A 21,572-nucleotide genomic window follows, 5' to 3' on the forward strand; every position below is an offset into this window, starting at 1 on the left:
CAAAATGAGTGAAGACCTAGATCTGCAATCTAGGACCTTAGATCTTTGGCTTTTAGAGTTTTTAGATACTGTACGTTGTGAGCACCAAGTATCAAGAGTATCAATTTATTTGGTCTTCCAGATTTCAGTAATGAAAATACGCTATGTGTATACTAACTGTCAGAAGAAAAGGTGGCTAACTATCACGTTAATAGCAAGTTCATAAAGTTATCAAGAAAATGTTGGAACCTTTTTTGTAGCAGGTGCAATGACATTGTAGTGCAGAGGACTGACATAGGTTAACATTTGATATTAATAATTAGCATTTGTCATCACCAAGGCCTTTGAACTGGGTCTTTTGTGAAAGATACATGTTAATTGTTGGTAGTAATATAAACTGTGTGTATGTGATGCATGCTTTGCAGCAGGTTCAAATTGCTATCTTGTAGGATTCAGTCCCATTCCTCTCAAAGATGTGCCTGTTTGGAGGTCTCTGAACTCTCGATGACACATGTTGGCCAGCTAATCCCACAGATGTTGAATAGGGCTTAAGTGTGATGAGCAGGACATCCATAACATAACTGACACATTCTCATCTTGCAAGCAAGCTGTTACATGAGCAGCATGAGGATGTGCTTTTTCCTGCTGGAGTGGTATCGCATCAGGACGAGCCTACAGGAAGGGCAGCAGGTGAAGTACCAGGACTTGATCAAATAACACCATGAAGTCAGTTTGCTATCAATCATTGAAAGGGGGTTTCTGTAGCAACAGACACTCCTGCCTTGACTGTAACACTTGGACGTCCTCATTGATCTTGGAAAGGTGTCATGACTTGTGGTCACCCGGATGATCATTTACAGACTATAAAGCCTTACGAACTCAGATATTACTGGTTGTGAAAACCCCAGACACAAACATACAACCCAGTATTGTTCTCTCAATAAACAGGGTAAAGTGGTTCCTTGCTTTGTTTTCTTCCATAACTTTCAGCAGACTTGCCATTTAGCAGCTCAGATATCTTCATCACCAGCGTCCAAACCACTCTCGCACTCAGGTACTTTGTAACTGTCAAAGTCATTTTATTATATCATTGTCAGCCATGAATGATCAATTAATAAAAATGATGCCAAAAATTTTAAGTAGTAACCAAAAACCATTTCCTTTATTAAAAACATCCATAAATAGGGTAATAAAATTCTTATGAAACATATGTTAGTATGTTTCTATTGGCATCCATTCTCTTGTACATTTCAATAAGAAATCGCATTTGTTTCTTTCACCTTTACTGTATATAATCTAAGACTTCTTTCTAACTTGATTATACAACTTTGCTTCATGTTCTTTAGTTCCCAGAAACTTCTGGGCTTGGAACGGAACTGTGTGGTAGGTTGTATTCACTAAAATGAAATGGTCGAAATTAAATGGAAAATTATTTGTTTGTAGGGGGATTGTGTACTCACTAGCCAATTATTGTAAACATTGTGAATACTATGTTATACTATAAAATAAAAAAGAATATGATTTGTGCCTAGATCGTTATTATACGACTCTAATAAGCAGTTTGTTTATTTGAGTTTGCTCTTGAGTGTTTAAGAGAACTTGAAAGCTCTTGGTTCACATTCTACTAAGGACCAGAGTGTAGCAGCAGGTACAGTACCTGAAAATACTGAACCTTCTCTTGTGAATGAGTTACTGAGGTATATTATGGTGTCTCAGTACTGTGCATCTCCTTACTTTCTGACCACTTGAGGAGGAGCTGTGTCTGACCAGGAAAATAATGCAAGCTCTGCTAAGTGATCAGTCTTTAGGTGTAGCAATAGAAAGGGAATATACTGTATATTGCTTCAAGGACTCTCACAAGTCGTTTGCCAGATGACTTCTTTTGTAACAATTTTTAAATAATTATATAAATATGTATTCGATTTTTATAATTCTTTCTTTTTGAGTATTTTACATAATTCATTCTTACATGACTCAATGACAGTCAAAGTGATATTTTTTTGGAGTCTTCTTGTTTCTATTTTCATTTTTATTACACTAGAAGGCATTTTTATTATTTTTTTAGGACTTAGTACTAAATTGGGTGGTTCCTATAGTGCCAGCAATCTATGGCCATTGAAACAGGTTCTGGGCTATGCCAGCTATGCTGGTGTTAATGAATTAAAGGGAAAAAATGATACCAAGGTTCAGTAATCAAACATTGTGAAAGTAATAAAGAAAGGAATGAAACCGCATAGTCACAGAAAGAAGGATATCTTTGCTTAAGACTGGTCTTGTCAGCCTTTTCCTTAGCACTCAGGATCACAGGACATGACCGACAATGGTTTAAGAGCTCAGAGTAGAGGCAGAGTGTATATTTCCACTGTGGGCAACTGTATGAACTGGAACAAACTCCTGCATTCACCTATCAAACAACAAAATGCCATAGGCTTTATATCAACCATAAAAGACATGCTGAATGTGATATCCTAACTCATAATAAATCATTCTAATAAATGCCCAATTTTATCAAGAAAATTATATTAAGAGAATGCCACATGACTTAAAACAATACACAATGACACAAAACATTCAGGAATTGAAGCTGTATACAAAAGATTTTACTATAGTCCATGCAAACATCTTTTCTTTTTATAACGTTTTAATTTCTCTGTTACAATGTTGAAATTGTGTTTTCTCTACCCACTATGTCATTATTTTGCGTAACCAGTGATTCTTTTAACTATTTTATTTGCCATTATTGTTTAAATGACAACGAAAATAAATGAATGATCATTACCTGATCCATTATGAAAATTATTTAAAGAACACATGAGCACAAAAATGTTCCTGTAAAAAAACAGATGAGATGAGAGGAGGGCATTATGCATAGCATCCATAATGTTGTATCTGTTTTTCAGACAGGGATGTGTTGCACAATTCTTTATAGAGTTCAGCTTTGAAAGAAAACTATTTCCTTGAGCCATTTGAATTACCTCAAGTGTACAATAATGCAAGAATCCTTTAGGCTTCTTGTTATACAGGGTCATCAGCCAAAAACAGTAGTGTATTTTGCCTTGGAGTTAACATTTTCAGAAGTTGTGGTGTTTTTTCTCCAACTATTTTGTATGAACTTTGTTTAAAAGGAAAAAGTGTGGAAAACGAATTTTCTTCTATTGATAATATACATTTAGGATACAATTCAGAACAGGTTTTGGATTGTATTTATTTAAAACTTTTATTTCTTTCTTTTAAATGCTTATCCGTTCTACTGGTACTGTAGTTGTGACATGCCACGCTTCCACAGCAATCAAATTTCAATGGCATCATCTGGATGCACTCCATAATGCAGTCTCATTTGTGCACTGATTGCTTGGGTGACATATGGTGTCGATACTCCTTTTTAAAATCTCGGCAATGCTAATATATCCAGCAATGAATGGAGCTCTAGCAGGCTGAAAATTACATGCAGTGTTATGATGGTATAGTTTTGTTCCTTTCATAATCCATAGTACAGAGGACACTGGTGAATGTGAAAATTACATTGAGCTTTTTTTTCCAGGGCTGTGATTTAAGTGTCCAGAAAGGATTGCATTTATCTTGAGAGTTATTTCTTTTTTAATGTATATTTATTGGGTTGCTTTGTTTTTGTTGCTCTGTAATTATTATTAAAAAGTGGGAACGTATGTAGCATATGGTTAAATCAGCCTCTTTTCATGCTTTTTCAATATTTTTTTACAATGAAAAACAACTTGTTCCATTTGCAACAGAACAACCAGCTCGCTTCTTCATTAGCCATCATACAAAGATATACTTTTTGGGTGTGGCCTTTTCTTAAAAACAGGGCTGTAAGTAGTTGCTATTATCATTATTTTGCATCTGTATTCTCTCAAAAAACAGCTGTTGAAAGTTGAGAGCGATGCAAAGTGGCAGGGCCTGGAGATGTTCGTGTTCATTCAAGTAACTCTGTTTTGATGTGATGCCTACTGGCAGCGCTGTGTTGTGAATTCAGCGTCTTTGACAGCCATCAGCCCTGCTGACCAGTAGTCTCAGTTTTTGTGTTTGAAGGGGAAAGATAAGAAAAAATTAAATTTCTATACCTTCTGTTTTTGGATCCACTGGATCAGAGGCCACTGCCAACAACCATCTAAATCAACGCCATGTCAGCAGGTTCTTCAGTGCGAAGGTCACTCAAACATCTGGCCTCACTGTCTTGTCCTCTCAGGTTTGTCACTGGACAGCATCTGTTTATAGATACCATCTTAACATGTCTTTGATCAGTTTGACAGCAAAAAGAAGCTTCTATCACCTCCATTGCTAACAGTTAGATGTGCTGTAAACATGTTATCAATAATTGCATAAATTACAGTCACAGTGAAAATATGTTTTTATTGTACAGGGCAAAAATGTTTTGAATCCCCTTCATGTTCAGTGCAGGGAAGATAGAAACAAAATGTGTGATAAATTAGCATAGAATAGAATACAGGTAGAGAGCACATATAAATATACATGATATACTAGAGTAGAGTGTATAGCTGAAGTGGAGTACAGTATACAGTACTTTGGTAATGAAATCTGTGGTTTCTACTGAATGTGATTTTTGTTCAATTTTCACTAAAGCACCAAGTACAAAATGCTTGATTTTAGTTTAGAGTTGGTATTTGTGTTAGCTGCTTATGAATATGCACATAAAACTTCTTTCAGTAGCCTGCTTTTTGAGTTATTGCTGAATTTTACAACATTCCAAAGCTTTTTTTTTGCATTTTGCTGATTTAATACTTTTTATGCTGATTTACAGTAAGTGGCATTTTTATAGAGGGTTTAAGCTATGTGCAGTGTAAATAGGGAATTAATTAAAAATTAGTGGGGGCTGCCACTGCACATGACCATTTCTGTGAGAAATTACACTTTCCCTTCCTAAATTATTTTGACTTATTACCTTTACAGTATGGGAAACTCCAAAGCAGAACAGATAAGGTTATATTTAAGGATGTACATATTTAATATATGCATAATTTAATATAGATTTCATATTATAAATGCATCTATACACTTATTAGATTAAATAAAACTATGATGAATGGTGTTTTTTAATATACAGGAGGGTCTCGGCATCTGCAGATTTCACATGCGAAGGTTGTGAAGCGCAACTTTCAAATTATCGGCACAGCAGAGAGAGATCAGAGATGTATCTAATCAGTGAGTGAGCTTCTCCCTATCCCCTGCTCAGATATCCACTACCCACCTTCCAGAATCTCAAGGTGTGGAGCAGTGGGTCTGTGGCTAAGGATCTGCGCCTGTGGCTGGAAGGTTGCTGGTTCATATCCCACGGCTGGCAGAGGAATCCTACTCCCTTGGGCCCCTGAGCAAGGCCCTTAACCCCAACTGCTCCAGGGGTGCTGTGCAATGCCTGACCCTGCGCTCTGACCCCAAGCTTCTCTCCCTGTCTGTGTGTCTGTGTCTCATGGAGAGAAAGCTGGGGTATGCGAAAAGACGAATTCCTAATGCAAGAAATTGTATAGGGCTAATAAAGTGATGTTATGTTATAAAAGGTGGTTTTGTCTATATGTTATAGGGAACACTCCGGGTTCTGTGTCAGCAGTGTGGGGAATGACAGTTTGGAGACGACTTTACAGGCTCACTGAGAGTTTCATTGTCCTTTTCATCACAGGGCGGTCTGCTAATCACAGAGGCAGAGAGAGAAAGTGCGGGCTTCCGCACTGGATGGAGGGATTCATGTTAATAAGTTTGTGATTACTGTTTTTTTTTTAGTTGATCAATGTTATTTAAACTTAACTTAAAGCCAATGCATTAGTACTTTTCATATAAGTGTGAGTTTCTTATGTCTTTTAACCCTTAAAATGCACGACAGTGTTACATGACAGTATGGGGGTGGACATGATTATATGCAAATTTAGCTATTTGTGATGGTTTTCTGCACCGAAACCTTCACAAATGTTAAGACCTTGCTATAAAAATGTACCTGAAAGAAAACTGAATAAATCAGCCTCATGGTTAACTAAAACATAATTCATTTGTAAGAAAAAAAAGGGACAAATAGAAAAAAGAATTTCTCATAGCCCTGCCTATTATTGATGCACGTAGATCAGCACTCTGTCACCAGCACAGGAGGAATGAAGGGAATGTATGCATCTTCCTTGAAGTATTCACCACCCGTTTTCACACTGTGATTCCCTCCATTTAACAGGGAATGAAAGATTGATGCAGATCTTATTCATTATACTGGAAGTTCACAGGTTCCTTGCCAGTCAAGTGGCTTCCAGTTGTTGAATGGTAAACCAATGATACTCTGCATGATCCAAACCCACCCAAACTCAGCAGTGCTTAGCCCATTGTGGACTGCCATTAAGGGATACTGGTCGGCAGCTTCCACCTGGTGATCAATATATGTCAATAGCCTCACTACACAGAACTTTAGGTGGAGAAATGAGAAATTAATTTGCCAATAAAATGAAGGGGAGTATTTAGGAAGGCCAGAAAACACCACCAGTGTGGCCAGATACCCAGAATAATATTCCTGCTATTCAGTGATAAACTTTAGCTAAAAACTTTTAAACACATTGATGTTGTAGATCCATATTGTTGTATGAAAGGGAAAAATATACAGGTTTATCCATTTTTCCGGGTGTAACACTACAAAATGTGGCAAAATGCAATGGGGATTAATACTTTCTATCCCCACTGTTTATACATTGTCTGTTTATATCTTAGACTGTTTATATATGATACTGTACATTATATGCTATGTAAGTTAGGTTTTATAGGTTATAATTTTGTAAATTGTGATTAAAGGTTAAAATGTGCATTTTAATGCATAATGACAATCCTTAATATACTGTATATGAAGAAGTTTTGGTTGTCGCTATGTTTTCATCTGGATTATCTCTTAAGGGAGGGAATAGAAATTATTGAATACAGAACAAGTGATGCAAGAAACTGGCAGTGGGATCAAACAGATGTTGCAATCAGAGGAAAGTATACAAATCCTGAATTAAATATAATATCTTATAACCTGAGAGTGCTGGATTTAATGAGCAGCTGTCATTCTGAAAGAGCCTAATTTTCTCTTTAAGTCATTATGTGCAAGAATATATTATCATTATCAATATTTATTCTATTATTATAAATGTTCTCCTATGCAAAGCATAACGTCTATGTTAAAATAAAAAGCAGAGGCAGGTTTTCACAAAGGGGTGTTCTATAATTCACTTTTTTCCATTTCTGGTGTGTAGACAGCTGTGTTTAACATATTGCAAATCCATTATTTAAATTAATGTGGTTTCTGACCCAACAATGTTACTGTATGTCAAAGGTTTTTATGCAGTTACAACATTTAGCTTAAAACTGAAAATGTATAAAACAAGCAACTTGACAGAATCTCTTTAGAACATGAATCGACCTTAAGTCATTTGTTTTTTTTTTCATTTTTACATTTCTGGAAGTTTGTAGTTGAAGGAGAACTGCGGTTTGTTTAAATATTTACATGTTGTCAGGAGAAAAGAGGCTCATTGCTTGAATTGCATTACACTTGAAGGACGATTAAATATAAAAGGAAGTTTGATAACAGGCATGTTTAAAAACAGATTGTCCTTTGTGTCCTCTGCAATACAAACTATTTTTTCAAAGTTTATTTTAAAGGTGAAGTTGTTTTATATTATACTCTCATATCAGTGTGCAGCTGGATACCTTCAGGATTCTGTGGGTCTAAAATAATTTCAACATTTAAATTAACCAAAAATTCTAAACTATTTCACTGTACGCAGTGAGGCTGTTACTTTGACAAAGCTGTCACAATAAATAGGATGAAGGTTGGTTTAAAGCACTTTGACTATAATTTATATGCATCTGTATGCTGAAAATTCAGACTTTTTTATTATTAAATTATTTACAGAAATTTAATTATACCTGTTTCATATCTAGGATTTAAACTAATAACACCTATGCTTGTCTGACATAGTTTCAAATATACCAAATATACTGCCTTTATATGCAGTGTGTATACACATAATAAAGCAATGCTGACTGTAACATATCGGCAAATGCTGCACACATTAATACTGGCTTTAGTGTGGTAAGATGGACCCCCTAAACTTTGACCTTAAACACCTGTCAACAGGAACTGACATGAAATTTATATTCTGAGGTTATAACGTGAATATCATGTACATGGGGTTTTACGGTAATGTGGTGGTTAACACTACTGCTTCGGGATAATGGCATTGCTGGAAATTGGCTTTGAACATTGGATTTATTTACAAAAAAAAAATAAACACCAGCTCAGATACACTAGCATTAAGTATTGTATACTGCATCAGTGGAATAAAGCATGGAGAAAAACAAAAGCACACACTAGGTCTCCTGTATCAGATTGGGAGAGACATGAATGCATATAAAACACTATTATGGAGGTTATAGCATTGTTTTAAGACTCTTGACCTAAGTACTTTGTCTGATTATAATACCATAAATAGTTAAAGTAAAGATGACACAGGTGTGGAGTTGAAAAGGAGAGAAAATCGGCACAACTTTTCATATGTAAAATCTTTTTGTCACATCATTTAAGCACTGTGGCAAGGCAACACTTGGAAATTCATGAGCATTACATGTCAAGGTAATGTATTGATTACAAAATAACTGAAACAAAATATTTTATACAGTATGTACTAAGTGGAATAGAAAAAAATGATAATTAAATTCTGTCAATATGTGTCCAAAGTGTTTTGTTTTGTCACACATATTAAAAAAACATGAAAAAATCCTAACAAATGCACCAGGTAACCTAACTTAAAAATCAAAGGTAGTGTATATTTTCCTGTAATGATGAGCAGTGTACTTTTAAAATCATATTCTAATATTCCTGGTTTTCCTCACACCTGAAGAAGGCTCCACAGCCACAATGTTGTGTCTCTTTTCTTTTCTCCATGGAATAAACCTTTACTTGTTCCTATATTCTAGTATTTCTTGAAGTGGATAATTTAGTACTGCACAGTTATAGATCAGATGTAGCATAGAGAAAGATTGTTCTGTGGACACATCATTTCACAACAATTTGGATGATGATGTTTGAGTAAGAATGTAAGAAAGGTTTCAGTCATGAGAAGGCACAGATACTGTAGCCCATTTGATAGTTTGTAACTTACAGTATTGAGGGTATTGGCTTCAATAACGTGACTAGGCAGATTGTTCCAAACTCCCTTTACAAACTTGTGTCTCCTGTTCTCATTTTCAAATGCATTCCCCCATAGAATACTCGTGTCTTCTGCTTCATGATACACATTTTCTAAAGCTGTTCACTGGGTTGACATTGTACAGTAAGTGCCTTTGAATGCTCTGAATAATTGGATTGGGTTCTCTTGCAGTCTACTCTTTTCCTGGCTAAAAAATGTTCAGTGCCTTCAGACTTTCAGACTTCAGACTTCTTTTATGCTTCGCAGTGTATGTATCTGGTTGCCCTTCTTCGGACTGATTCCAGAGCAGCAATACTTTGTATTCTTATACATATTCTTTGTAACACAGTGACCAAAATTATGCACCATATTCTAAATTGTCTTACACTAATACATTAGATGTCCTGATTTAAATTCCATGCTTTTAACTATTGTTTCTAAGATTTTGCCACTTATTAATCTTAATATGGATTTATAGCACTTGAAACACTTGTCCTCTTCTATGTTACTATTTAATACAGAAGTGTGTCCTTTGACTGGCTAAGTCATGTACTCATTTACAAATGAACCATTTCCCTTTCATTGTCTCGAAATTTCTCCATATTGTCCTGGATATGTTTTATGTATTTTACGAGTATGGTTTATAGGAATAGAATTAGACAAAGAAAAATTACCTCTAGGGCTAAGAATGTGTATAATGAAAACATACTAATTAGTCTGTGTAATGTATCAGAACTGTGCTTTTTATGTATTCTTGATAAACATAATACACTGCAGGCAAAACTACCCTGTTATATACTCTAGGGAATCAAGTTTGAAAAATTTTGAATTTAGTTGAAAATAGCTTCATACTGTAAGTAATTTAACTGGAAATTAATGAAGATTTTTAAATATATAGTAGATTCATGTCCTACAGATCAGCTATGAAATGACCTTCTAGAAGGAATGACTAGTTAGTTAGATTGCCAATTAGCAGTATCTGCTGTCACTGTCATACCAGATTTAGAATCCCCAAATAGTTATACCATCATAACTGAATATTTATATAATATTTCAGGTGGAATACACAGTGGAATAAAATATTGGACAAATTCTAGCTGGGATGTACAGTATCATGGTCTTAGATTAAACAAAATTTAAATCTATTTTTGTGTAGGATAAAAAAATTACATTAGCAACAAATGACGTTCAGATCAACCTGAGAAGATAACTATATTTCCCAGAATCCTCCAGTGCATGAGGATAATAATTAACACAAAAATAATAAAAAAAGATTAATTAGAACATATGGCTATAATGAGACTGGTTTCACAGTTATTAAGGTTTGAATTTAGATTGAAATCAAAACTAAAGGTCTAAAGATAAGAGGAGGTTCTAAGAGAAAAAACACCTTTTTTAATGTTAAATGTCTTATTTAAAATGTATTAAAGCTGTTTAGTTAATAATAAATATTATTATAATAATAATGACTACTAATGAGGATAGAGGCGCTCAACAGCTTCCTCTTGTTTTTAACCTTTCTTCCGTTCTCACATATCATTTATTCTCTTGTTTTGACTAGGCCTATCGCCCCTTTGTATGTAGTTGCATTTATTTCCGTGTTTTTCGTTTTCCACGGCTGTGTTGGAGGAAACAGATCCTCTGAAATTGTGTAGCGTGTGCTCGACTGTATGGAGCTGGAGTCTTTACAGCAGAGGGACCTGTGCCCAGACCCTTCTGGTGCCTGCCTTTATATACATGAGGCAGCTGCACAATGATGCAAGCACATATTGACATACCCTTTGAATTCTGCCCTTATTTTTTTGGAGAGTGAAATTTGTGAAGTGGCACGGATTTTGTGAATCCTTGGCAAGAGCTTGGGGACTGCCATTAAAAAGGCAAATGTAATTAACATTGTTACATTTCAGCGAGAACACCGAACTCTCGGCAAGCGGCTGAGCGATAGGGCAGATGACAGCTACGCCATCGGAATTAGAGCCCTTTGCTCTTGATTTGACTGGCCAGAGTGGCAAAACATCTCCTACAGAAGAGCTCACGTTTCACAGAGATACAGGCACCAGACAACATGGAGCCCTCTCCATGTTTCTCTAATTCCAAAGTAATTTTAGTGAAAACGTACTTGAAGGACCTTAATGTTTATCAAAACAGTTAAAAATGATGTTCATAATTGTGACAGATTTAACAGAAAGATTCCATCACATGGGAGCTGGCGTTATTTCCCTATCATTTTTTTAATCGGAAGAATAAACGTCATGGGTGGCACAGTGGTTAGCGTGTCTGCCTCACTGCGCCGGAGTCCTGGGTTCAATTCCGGACCCCTCTGCGTGGAGTTTGTATGTTCTCCCCATGTTCGCAATGGTTTCTGCTGGGTGCTGCGATATGTTCCCACAATCCCAAGACATACTGGTATGTTAATTGGCTTCAGGGAAAACTGGCCCTGCAAGGAGTGTGTGCATGTCTGTGTTTGTGTCTATATGTGCCCTGCGGTGAACTGGTATCCCACCCGCGGTACAGTATATCCCGCCCGCAGTACAGTATATCCCGCCCTGCACCCATTGCTTGCTAGGAAAGGCTCTGGCTCCCTGTGATCCTGTACTGGACAAAGCAGTTAGAAAATGACTGGATGTTATAATAGCTGTCCATCACTAACTTGTTTCATGATAAAAATGATATGCTTATCAAACTTTTGATAATTGAGCACCACACAACAGTTATTAATTTTAAAAAAGTCATTTATTTATTTCCCTTGTAATTTCATGCAAAGTGCAGGTATTTGTTGGTCTTTTATGTTGTTTAAATACAATATTATTCCTCAATATAAGTATTACTATAAAAAAAGCCAAAGTTTCCCCATTACTGTTAGATTTAAACGGATAGAAAAAGCTAGGAATACAGCAACTGGTATTGACAATGTTTAAGTAGCAGATGTAAAAAGTCTGATTTATTCCACAATATTTGGTGGCAGGAAAATGCATAAGTAATTCATCTGAGAAGTCTCCTTAAAACACAAACATTTATAAAACGTTGTTAGAATATTTCTAAACTTCCCATAAATTCAGGAACAATTGGATATCAAAACACTCAAGACACTGATACTCAGTGAAATAACAAACCCCTCTTGGGGGTCTTAAGAATCCATTTTAGTTGTGTAAAAATAAACGAAACACAGCTGAATCACTACAGAATCCTGGGGAGTGACATTTCCATGGATATCTAGGGAATAATAATGTTCTTGGTTAACCCGGTACGTTTACCAGCTTGTCAACAAAATAATGATTTTCTTTCGTCTTTGTTTTTGCTTTTAAAGATTACATAGCTGCTGCATATAAGTTATGTAGAGATCAGACCAAAGATTACACAAGGCAATATGCTGTATAATTTTGGTAGACATAGATTATATTTTATAAGTAGGATAGAAATTAATGATAAAGCTGTCCAAATGAAGGGATGACAATAGTAAGCTGAAGGTTAATCTTCAAAATGTCAGCATTTATTTTTAATTGATTTGGTAATAGAAGTCTAAAACCTGTTAGTGTGCCTGTTAAGTGTATTATTTCAATGACTATGCAAATACGTTTTAACGTAAAAAGAAGAAATAGTACAAAACACTGGAAGAATAAGGGAACCCACCGAAAAGCCAAACTGCTTGTATCTCCTTGCTGATGAATCCGTCTGAAGAGACTGTTAACTTTGACTTTATAATCAATGGTATTAGATGTCTCTTCAGATAGTTTTGCCACCTCAGCATCATAATTCATGATATGTTACATACAGTAGCTATATTTCTTTTAGCCTTTTACCCCTGCTTAACACTTCACATATACTGCATCTATTGTTGAACGAATGTTTTGAAACTCAGTAGTGATTCCTTTATTACACTTTCACTTTTAAAGAGCATTTTTGCATTTTAAAATAGAATTTAACAGGAGAGCACTTTACAAGAGTTCATACCAATAAATACCAATTTTAAAATTAAAACAAGATCCTAAATACTATTCACTACTAAAACCAACTGGAATTTACACTGGGCAGAAATGACATCACCAAAAAATAGGATGACTATTCATTTTCCTTAGATTCAATTTAAAAAATAATGTATGTGCGGTACATACACTATACGGTGTAAAGGTATTGTTGTTTACCTAGAGAATGTGTATTATTTTTGGTTCTATCGTAGCTGGAGAGTGTGAATTGACTTTTATTGCAGATCTCTCTTTCTAAAACAGAAGGAGTTCAGGTAAGGTAGATTGTGTTCAAAGCATGCACAGTAAGTCTTCAATTGAATCTGCGTTATTTTGGCTTCCCTAAGTAGACAAGGTCTTGACCTGGTGTTTAGCGGGGGTCTGCTTATTGCTTCCTGAGCTTCACATGACTGTAGTGAGTGATGACCCTTATATCTGGGTGATAGTGAAATATCTCCTGATGTGAGCCCACAGACCAGGAGCATTAAGTTAATTTTCCCCTGGATTTCTGAGATGCTTGCTTTTTACCCCGCGGAAAGGCTGTGAAGAATACATCTTTTGACCAAATGACAGAGCATGGAGGGTGAAATTAGATGCATTAAATTAGAATATGACAAAAAGACTATCTAAATTTGTCACAATGCTACCTAGTGTACAGTATGTGGGACGCCACCCCCCCCCCCCCCCCCCACCACCGTACACACACACCCTCCTTGAAGTGAAAGCATGGAAAGTAGACAGTGGAACCACATACAGTACACTGGTTATCTTGTCTTGATTTTACTTTGTATGTTTTTTTTGCAAATGGGAAATCTTCACAAGCTTAGAGAGGATAATTAAGGTTATGCTGAAAACTGTCAGAGGTCAAGATTTGATCATATACAGTACTCTATAATCTTGGATTAGTCTTTGTCTTATTTTGCTCTTGGACTGAAAATTAAGATGCTAGGGGTGCACTAAAGTGAAACCGTTTGTGCTCCGTTTCAAGGCGAATGACAGATAACAGGTTCAGTAGCACAGAAAACACGCAGAGGTGATTCCTTGTAAATCTGCCAGAAGCCGAAAAAACAAAGCAGCTTTTGTGGCAAACCTGATAATGCATAGCATTAATATAATTCTTATTTTAATGCATCATGATACTCATTCTACATGTGAGACATTTCAAACACTACATTATGATAAATGCACAGTTTTAATTTTTAATTTCAATTTTTGAAGTGATTTGAATATTTATTATGTTTCCCTAAAACAGACACTTAGAAACACAACTGCAGAACATGACAGGTGAATCCCACTGCATAAATTCCCATGCCTTGTATGATGTTAAAGCTTGTGATCCCTTGATCTTTGATTAGATCTGAGCCAGTAAATATCTTGTGATTAATCAAAATGGGTTGTTCTGCATGTACTATAAGTCACCTTCACAGATGGGATGTAGTGTCTGTGTTGTTTGAAGAGATTTGCCTCATTCTCATCTGCAGCAGACTTATTCCATCTTAGCGAGCTTAAATCAGATGCAAATACTGCAGTTTTACACAGTAAAGTAGTAGCTATTTGCTAGACTAAGAGTGGAAACCTTTCCTATAAGTTTTGTAGTTGTTTTGTTGTAATATAATCTAATTCAAATCTGGAACAATAAGTACCACTCTAGTAAGAAATACTACTAACACAGTATTAATAATAAAAATAATAATTAATGTACTCTTTCTTTTCCTTGTTTCATATTTGGTGAATATGTGTATCTTTGGAAAAGCAGTAGCATAACCCTGAACTCAAGAATTTTCATTCAAAAATGAGCAAGCAGGACCATTTTCCCTTGACATTAAAATATTTATGTGATATACTTTTTTTTATAGGCGATATGGGGAGCCACCGTTAATTACAGGATGGATTCCATATGTTGGGAAGACTCTGGAGTTTTGTAAAAATCCCTATAAATTTCTCAACGCTCAAAAGGAAAAGTATGGGGACATCTTTACTGTATATGTTGCTGGTAGGTATTGCATTTCTTCTTTCCATTATTTGTCATTTATTTTTTAGCTTCTGACACAAAGAATAAAAGATATACCTCATACATATAACTCCACAGACTGTAAGGGATGTAGAGGTGGAAAAACATCAAGTTCATTTAATTTTTAAGACTATTATGTACAGTAGATTCCACTGTACCTACCAACAAAGATTTACTTTTACCATAATAAATAAACAATAAGATAACAAAAACATCAGTCTTCAGTAAACATTTAAAAGACAGTTACCTAGGTTTTTTCAAGAGTTTTGTACTGTACTGCTTTCTGGTTTTGGACATCCCAACTGTTCTGTCAGTGTATGACAAGAGTCCTATCATTTAGGTCGACTGCAATTATTAGTTTTTGAAGCAGTTCATTTGGAAAATGCAAAACGATGCTTATAGTTTTGGGCATGAACTTGTACCCGTACTGCGATTTCACTGATGGCCATTTCCAGTGTGACGAGTAAATGATTGCCATGCTGAAAAGTCATAGGGACATGGATGTCATTTTAATAAAGAAATTAAAAGGCACATCTTTCCATGAGAAACAATGTAAATTCCTGACCTGTCGCAGAAAATAGTTCTCTAATTGGTTTTGTGTGGTGGTGCAGCAGAATCATTTTCCTCAGACGTCATTTCTGTGAAGCACTACTGTACATCATTGTCAACAGTTCAGATGAATCTTCCTAATAGGATAAAGATTACATAAACGTGTTCATCTAAAAAAAAAAAACAGTTTAATGCTCATCCACCGACAGACCTCTTCTGGGCACTCGCTTGCTTTTTTGAACAAAATTTGTCTGCCAGGTTGAAAAGAGAAACTTTGAAGGAGACTAATATTACATTTCTAATTTTGATAAAGCGGAGGTGAGAAGTAGGCTCAGATGTTCCAAACAGTTTCGGCTTGCAAAACTAACACTGCCAGCAAAAAAAACCCAACAAACTAGACCACAGAAATGTAATGAAGAAATTAATTCTTTAGGAATCTGCAGGTTTCATATGTTACTGTATATTATCATGGACAATTTTTCTATCTGAGGGTGAAGGTAAATGTACAGTACTGTATGTATCTTTTTGGAATAAAATGTAGGAAATATCAAATCCGATGCATATCGTGTTTCATATGTACAGTATAACTTTGATTTAGATATAGATTAAATCAGTTGTTACTTCCAATTCACATTATAATGAGAGGTTTCTGTGTAAAAGCCACGGTTTTTAGCACTTACGGTTTCATGAATTATTACGAATTGTGCTCAGCTGCTCAAAATGAAGTACACTTTTTAAGTGTTACTTTGTTAAAACACTCGTCATTTTTATTGCTAAATGAGCAGTTCTTATTATAATTTATTCTGTTTTTTATATATATGTATTCATTTCTTAATCAAAATGGGAAAAAGTTACTCTTCAGGAGCATCGCTCTTTATTAAATACATATCCATGAAAATGATTGGTTGGATTAATGGGCTCTAAAAGGCCCTGCTGTAAGCTTATGAAGGGTTTAAAGGACATTGATATTGTCACTGGCATTTAATCAGCATCACATTTTACTGTTAATGTGCTGTTTTAATGTGAGGAGCCTTCTCATCTTAATTGTGTAAGCGTTTACTGACTGTGGAAATAAAAGGTTTCTGTGTTATAGTGTGTGGTATATTAGCCATGCTAAGATGCCAAGTCTCAGTTCCGTCAGATACAGAAAGCCTGGCTCTGTATGTAACAGAGCCCAAGTAGAAATTTGTGTTCTCATTTGAGAATGAGATTAATGACTCCATTTGAAGGGACTGAGAAAGAAACATGCTGAACATGAATTTCAACTCAGAACTTGCATCTAAAAGTAAGAAAACATGTAATGTGAAAGAGGGAATTCGAGAACATACAATGACACATTGCACCTCAAGGAGTAGATTCAGAGCTCCCAAAATTTTACAAGAGGTCCAGTTTACAGCATCGCTAAGGAGTCAGTTTTAAGAAGCGTGCATTGCATTTCTTTCTAAAATTGATACTAAAATAAATGCTGCAAAATGCTTGCATGCCAAAATTCTTCAAAGAGGTACAGTACCTGGAAACATAATGCATGTCCTGGCAGGATTTGAAAAAGAACACCCTTTAATAACTATTAAATTCTTAAGGGCTCCAAAACATATAGTGAATGAAAAGTGAAAATAAAATAAAAGAAAAGTATCATTTAAATTTCTTGAGATGAGAATTATACAGATGATTTGGTACATATCAATATTAATATGTGTTTTTAGACATGCATAATTCGGTACAGTCTTGCAGTCTTACTGTTAAGGAGTGCTAAGGAATAAACCCCTGTTACAACGGTGGGATATTTTCTAGAATATCAACCAATTCTTTCGAGGTAAACACTAGAGTTTCTCAAATCTGTACGCTGTTCAGTCATCTCCAAAAATGGCACAAGAAAAGGCAAATGCAAATTGCTAACCATCAGCATACAGTAAGTGATTTCTGTTGTAGCTGCTTCATCTTTCACAGCTATACTAAGGGGATCCTTTGTCACGGACATTGTCGTAAATAAAGTGGGCATTCCTACCACGTTTTCTACAGTTATACATATTAGTGTTCGATTTTTAAAGTACCCTGGCAGTAATTATTTGAATTGGTGTCGGACTGTCCCTGGCCATTGCTATTAGATTACAGTTCATAGTGGTTTAAATTAAATTGACATGAACTGTGTCGGTTGTGTTGGTAAATGAAGAGACTTGTTACACTGCAGAACAATAAATTATTGTATTGTCATGTAATCCATGATTGTTACACTTCTATTATTCTGCATCCAAGAGCTTTGGAAAGGATTATAAACTGTCAATCACATACACAGACAAAAAATTACAGGGGATTAGTGTCAAAAGTGATTGTCTACAGTTTGCTGCTTTCTTCTATTGTGAATAAACCAGAATGTTTCAATGAAAATCCTTTGAAAGCACAAGCATCTTAATAAATATTTTTCTGGTCTAAAGCAATTTTTAGTGAAGTGCTACCCATTGAAGCTGAATTTTCACGTGTTTATTACTTAATGTATTGAACATATTCTAAAAACCCAAGCATGTTTTGAGACCTTACCACTGACATTTTATACACAGTGAATTACTCCACCAGGAATCTACACTCAGCTTCTTGGGTTTAAGAGTTTTTTATTTCCCCTATTTCAAAAACACATTTTCCTTAAACTTAGTATGAAAACCCAGTTTGCTAACATAGTTTATATGCACTTTTGGCATAAAATGCTGGTTTATACAAGTCAGTTGCAATAAACCACACATGCTTTATTTGATGTTAATACTCTCCCATAATATGCTGCTTTACATTACTGTATGTAAATTTCCCCTGAGTACCTTGTGTGTGCAACTTTATTTAAATCTTTCCACACTTGAAAAAGGTATATATAAATATGCAACTTTGTGTTCAATATTTTTAGCATTGCCTTGGATTCCTCTTATCCTTAAGTGATTTTTTTCAAATTTATTTTCTTTAGCATCGTCCTCTACAGCATTTCCATGGTGTTTTTTTTCATCAAAATGAGGCTTAAAACAGTAATCAGTAAATTAAATATTAAAATCATTTCCAGTCGTTAGACATTTTTACCTGTGCTCTACCAAGAAGTGTAATGAGTCAGTTTTTCAAGATCGTATTCTTCCTGTGTCTAAAATGGCTTTATTGTCAGATCAGTTCAGTATTTATATAATTAATTAGTGTGAGTGAAAATGATAAGCATCTCATCTGCAGATATACAGTATAGATGCTTAATGACCCATCAGTAAGAACAATTTGTTGCTATATCACTCAATTAATTAGTAATGGTTCCACTATTTTTTGTTTGCTTACTTACATTTCTTGTTTATTCCCCACACAGTGATTTTGTTTTCTTTGTTTCTTCAGGTAAATACATCACTTTTATAATGGACCCTACCCTTTATCCAAGTGTCATTAAGCACGGAAAACAGTTGGATTTCCGTGACTTTTCTGACCAGGTTGCGCCCGTGACATTTGGCTATCCTCCCATCAGGAATCCGAAATTCCCTGGAATAGACGAGCGCATACACAGGGGCTACCAGCTCCTGCAGGGCGACAATCTGAGCCCCCTTACTGAGAACATGATGAAAAACCTGCTGTTTCTCTTTCGGCAAGACTACCTGAGTAAGGAACCCCAGTGGAGGACGGAGAAGATGTATTCCTTCTGCAACAAGATCATGTTTGAGGCCACGTTCATGACTGTGTTTGGGAAGCCCGGCCACACCAGTAGGCATGCAGATATGGCTTCCTTCAGAGAAAAATTTGAGAAGTTTGACGCCATGTTCCCGTTGTTGATTGCTGGAATCCCGATTAAATTTCTGGGAGCCACCCAAAAAATCCGTGAAGACCTGATCAACATCTTTTTGCCAGAAAGAATGGCACACTGGCAAGAATCATCAGAATTCGTTAAGGTCAGAGCTGAGCTTTTTGAGCAGTACGAACTACTTGGCAGTGTTGACAAAGCAGGTAATGTTCCTTTCCGTTCAAGAACATCTCTCTGCTTTTCTGCTGCTCGGTTATCATGTTGTAAGGCGAGTGTGACCTTGAGACTTTTAACATACCTATTAATTGACTAATGATAAAATGTTTTTTAACTTGTAACAACCCCTTAAGATAATTGATTTTTTTCTTTTTTTTTTGCTGAGGTTGTAAAACAAGGTGCTTAATGGTGATAATGAGAAAGATCGCAATAGAGCTGTGTTCACCCTCTCTCCCCCTCCCCCACTTTCCTCCCACAAAACATTACATTTAAACCATCCTCATTAAGCAGAAAATTAGACTTCAGAAGCCTATTGGTCCTCATTAGCATTCACTGATCCTTGGCTGGGTCTGTGTCCTAACATCTTTTAATTAGCACACTGCAAATCTAATCAGTGTAATAAATGCTATTAATCTTCCTTTTCACTTATTTCTCCCAGCACATCATTTTTCCATTTTGTGGGCCTCCGTTGGAAATACCATTCCGGCCACCTTCTGGGCCATGTACTACCTAGTGAGGCACCCACAAGCCCTTGCAGCAGTGCGTGACGAGATCCTCTGTGCTCTCCAGCTGACAGGTGAAGAATCAGGCCATGGTCAGGACATTATCCTCACCAGAGAACAATTAGACAGCCTGCTCTATTTAGGTAATTTATTTATCTCTTCATTTCCTCCTGATGGATAGAGCTGAATCTTTCAGTCCTGCCTGAGTGCATTTTTGGGTGAGAGAACTAAGCGCTGGAGGAAATCTGCATTTTATTCAGCACGGGTGCTTGTGCGCCTCGCAGAATCGCTAGTTCTCCGCAAGTTAGAAAACTGCCCGTTTGTGTTATTTGAGTTGCGTGATCCCTTGTTTGTGTGGGAGATGAAAATGGGAAGCAGATGACCACCGAGCCCAGCCAGTCTGGGAGCGAATGTGTTAATCGACCTCAATTTATTTTAGAAGGACAAAAAAAAAACATGTTTGAAGTCAGAAGTCAAAATGTTCTTTTTAAGCAGAAATAAAGTAGGATGCAGTTAGGATGCAGTTAAATATGTATAAAATAGTACAGTTCTGGAGAGTGGGTCGGTTTTCATTTTAAACAATTTTTTGGGGCTGTGTACTTCATTTGTCATGAAGGTGCAACACGAATTACAGAATTTGATTGGATGATAGAAAAGATCTTCATATCAAGTGCACCAGATTTTAAAATGTACCCAGACAATATATGAGGATTCTATACTCATATATTAACATATAAAATGTTGCCTTAATAGCTTAACATATGTGATTCTTTGTTATAAAAACCATCTCTCCTTAATTTCTGTTGAAAAATAATAGTAAATTTTTTACATTAATATTTCTAAATGATTATAGTGACCTTTTCATTTCTCAGAGTTCCCTGTTGTGGGTGGTGATTGACAGCTGGGCATTGGGCTACCATGTTGTGCTTCATCTGACAAGACTTTTCATTTTAAGTCAATTTGCCTGCCTATCACCGAGATGGTGGCGGGCCCTGCTCGAGTCGCTACGCTTTGCCTGGGCAGCTCCTCTTCTCATTAGAGCACATTTACTCAGTAGAAATCTGAAGACAACTGCTTGGAGGCACGAAAGCAGAGGGGAACAAACTGGAATTAAAGATGAAATATTTATTAGTGTATCGAGAAAAGTCGAGAAACACTAAAGTGGATCGACATGACTTCAGCTTTGACTCAGATAGGCCTTACAAAGTTTGCTTCGATTTTGCTCTTTGGCTCTGCTGATATTGGCCTGTCTGTTGTGTTTCCCTCACTTTCTTTTTTTTTCCCCCTACCCAGACTTGGCTACTTTCAAATAATTTGTTTTCGTCTTATTTTATCATCTAATTTTAGTTCTAATCAACACATAATCTTCAAAAATGCTGTATACAGATGTGCGTATGTAGTAAATATGCTCCAAAGCTGTGCAAAAAGTAAAGGCCT

At 35.9% G+C, this 21,572-nt stretch overlaps 1 protein-coding gene across 2 annotated transcripts in view; it reads left to right on the forward strand.

The window, feature by feature from the left end:
- cyp7b1 (cytochrome P450 family 7 subfamily B member 1) overlaps positions 1–21,572 on the forward strand; it is a 67,305-nt gene that overhangs the window by 37,081 nt on the left and 8,652 nt on the right. For both annotated transcript variants that reach the window (XM_088918052.1, XM_088918053.1), the window contains exons 2-4: positions 14,965–15,101; positions 19,020–19,619; positions 20,072–20,278. In XM_088918052.1, coding sequence (XP_088774178.1) covers positions 14,965–15,101; positions 19,020–19,619; positions 20,072–20,278 — 944 coding nt within the window. The remainder of the gene's footprint in view (positions 1–14,964; positions 15,102–19,019; positions 19,620–20,071; positions 20,279–21,572) is intronic.

Source organism: Atractosteus spatula, chromosome 6 (assembly GCF_055471065.1).
Source record: "Atractosteus spatula isolate fAtrSpa1 chromosome 6, fAtrSpa1.hap1, whole genome shotgun sequence".
In the NCBI taxonomy this organism is placed as follows: Eukaryota; Metazoa; Chordata; class Actinopteri; order Semionotiformes; family Lepisosteidae; genus Atractosteus; species Atractosteus spatula.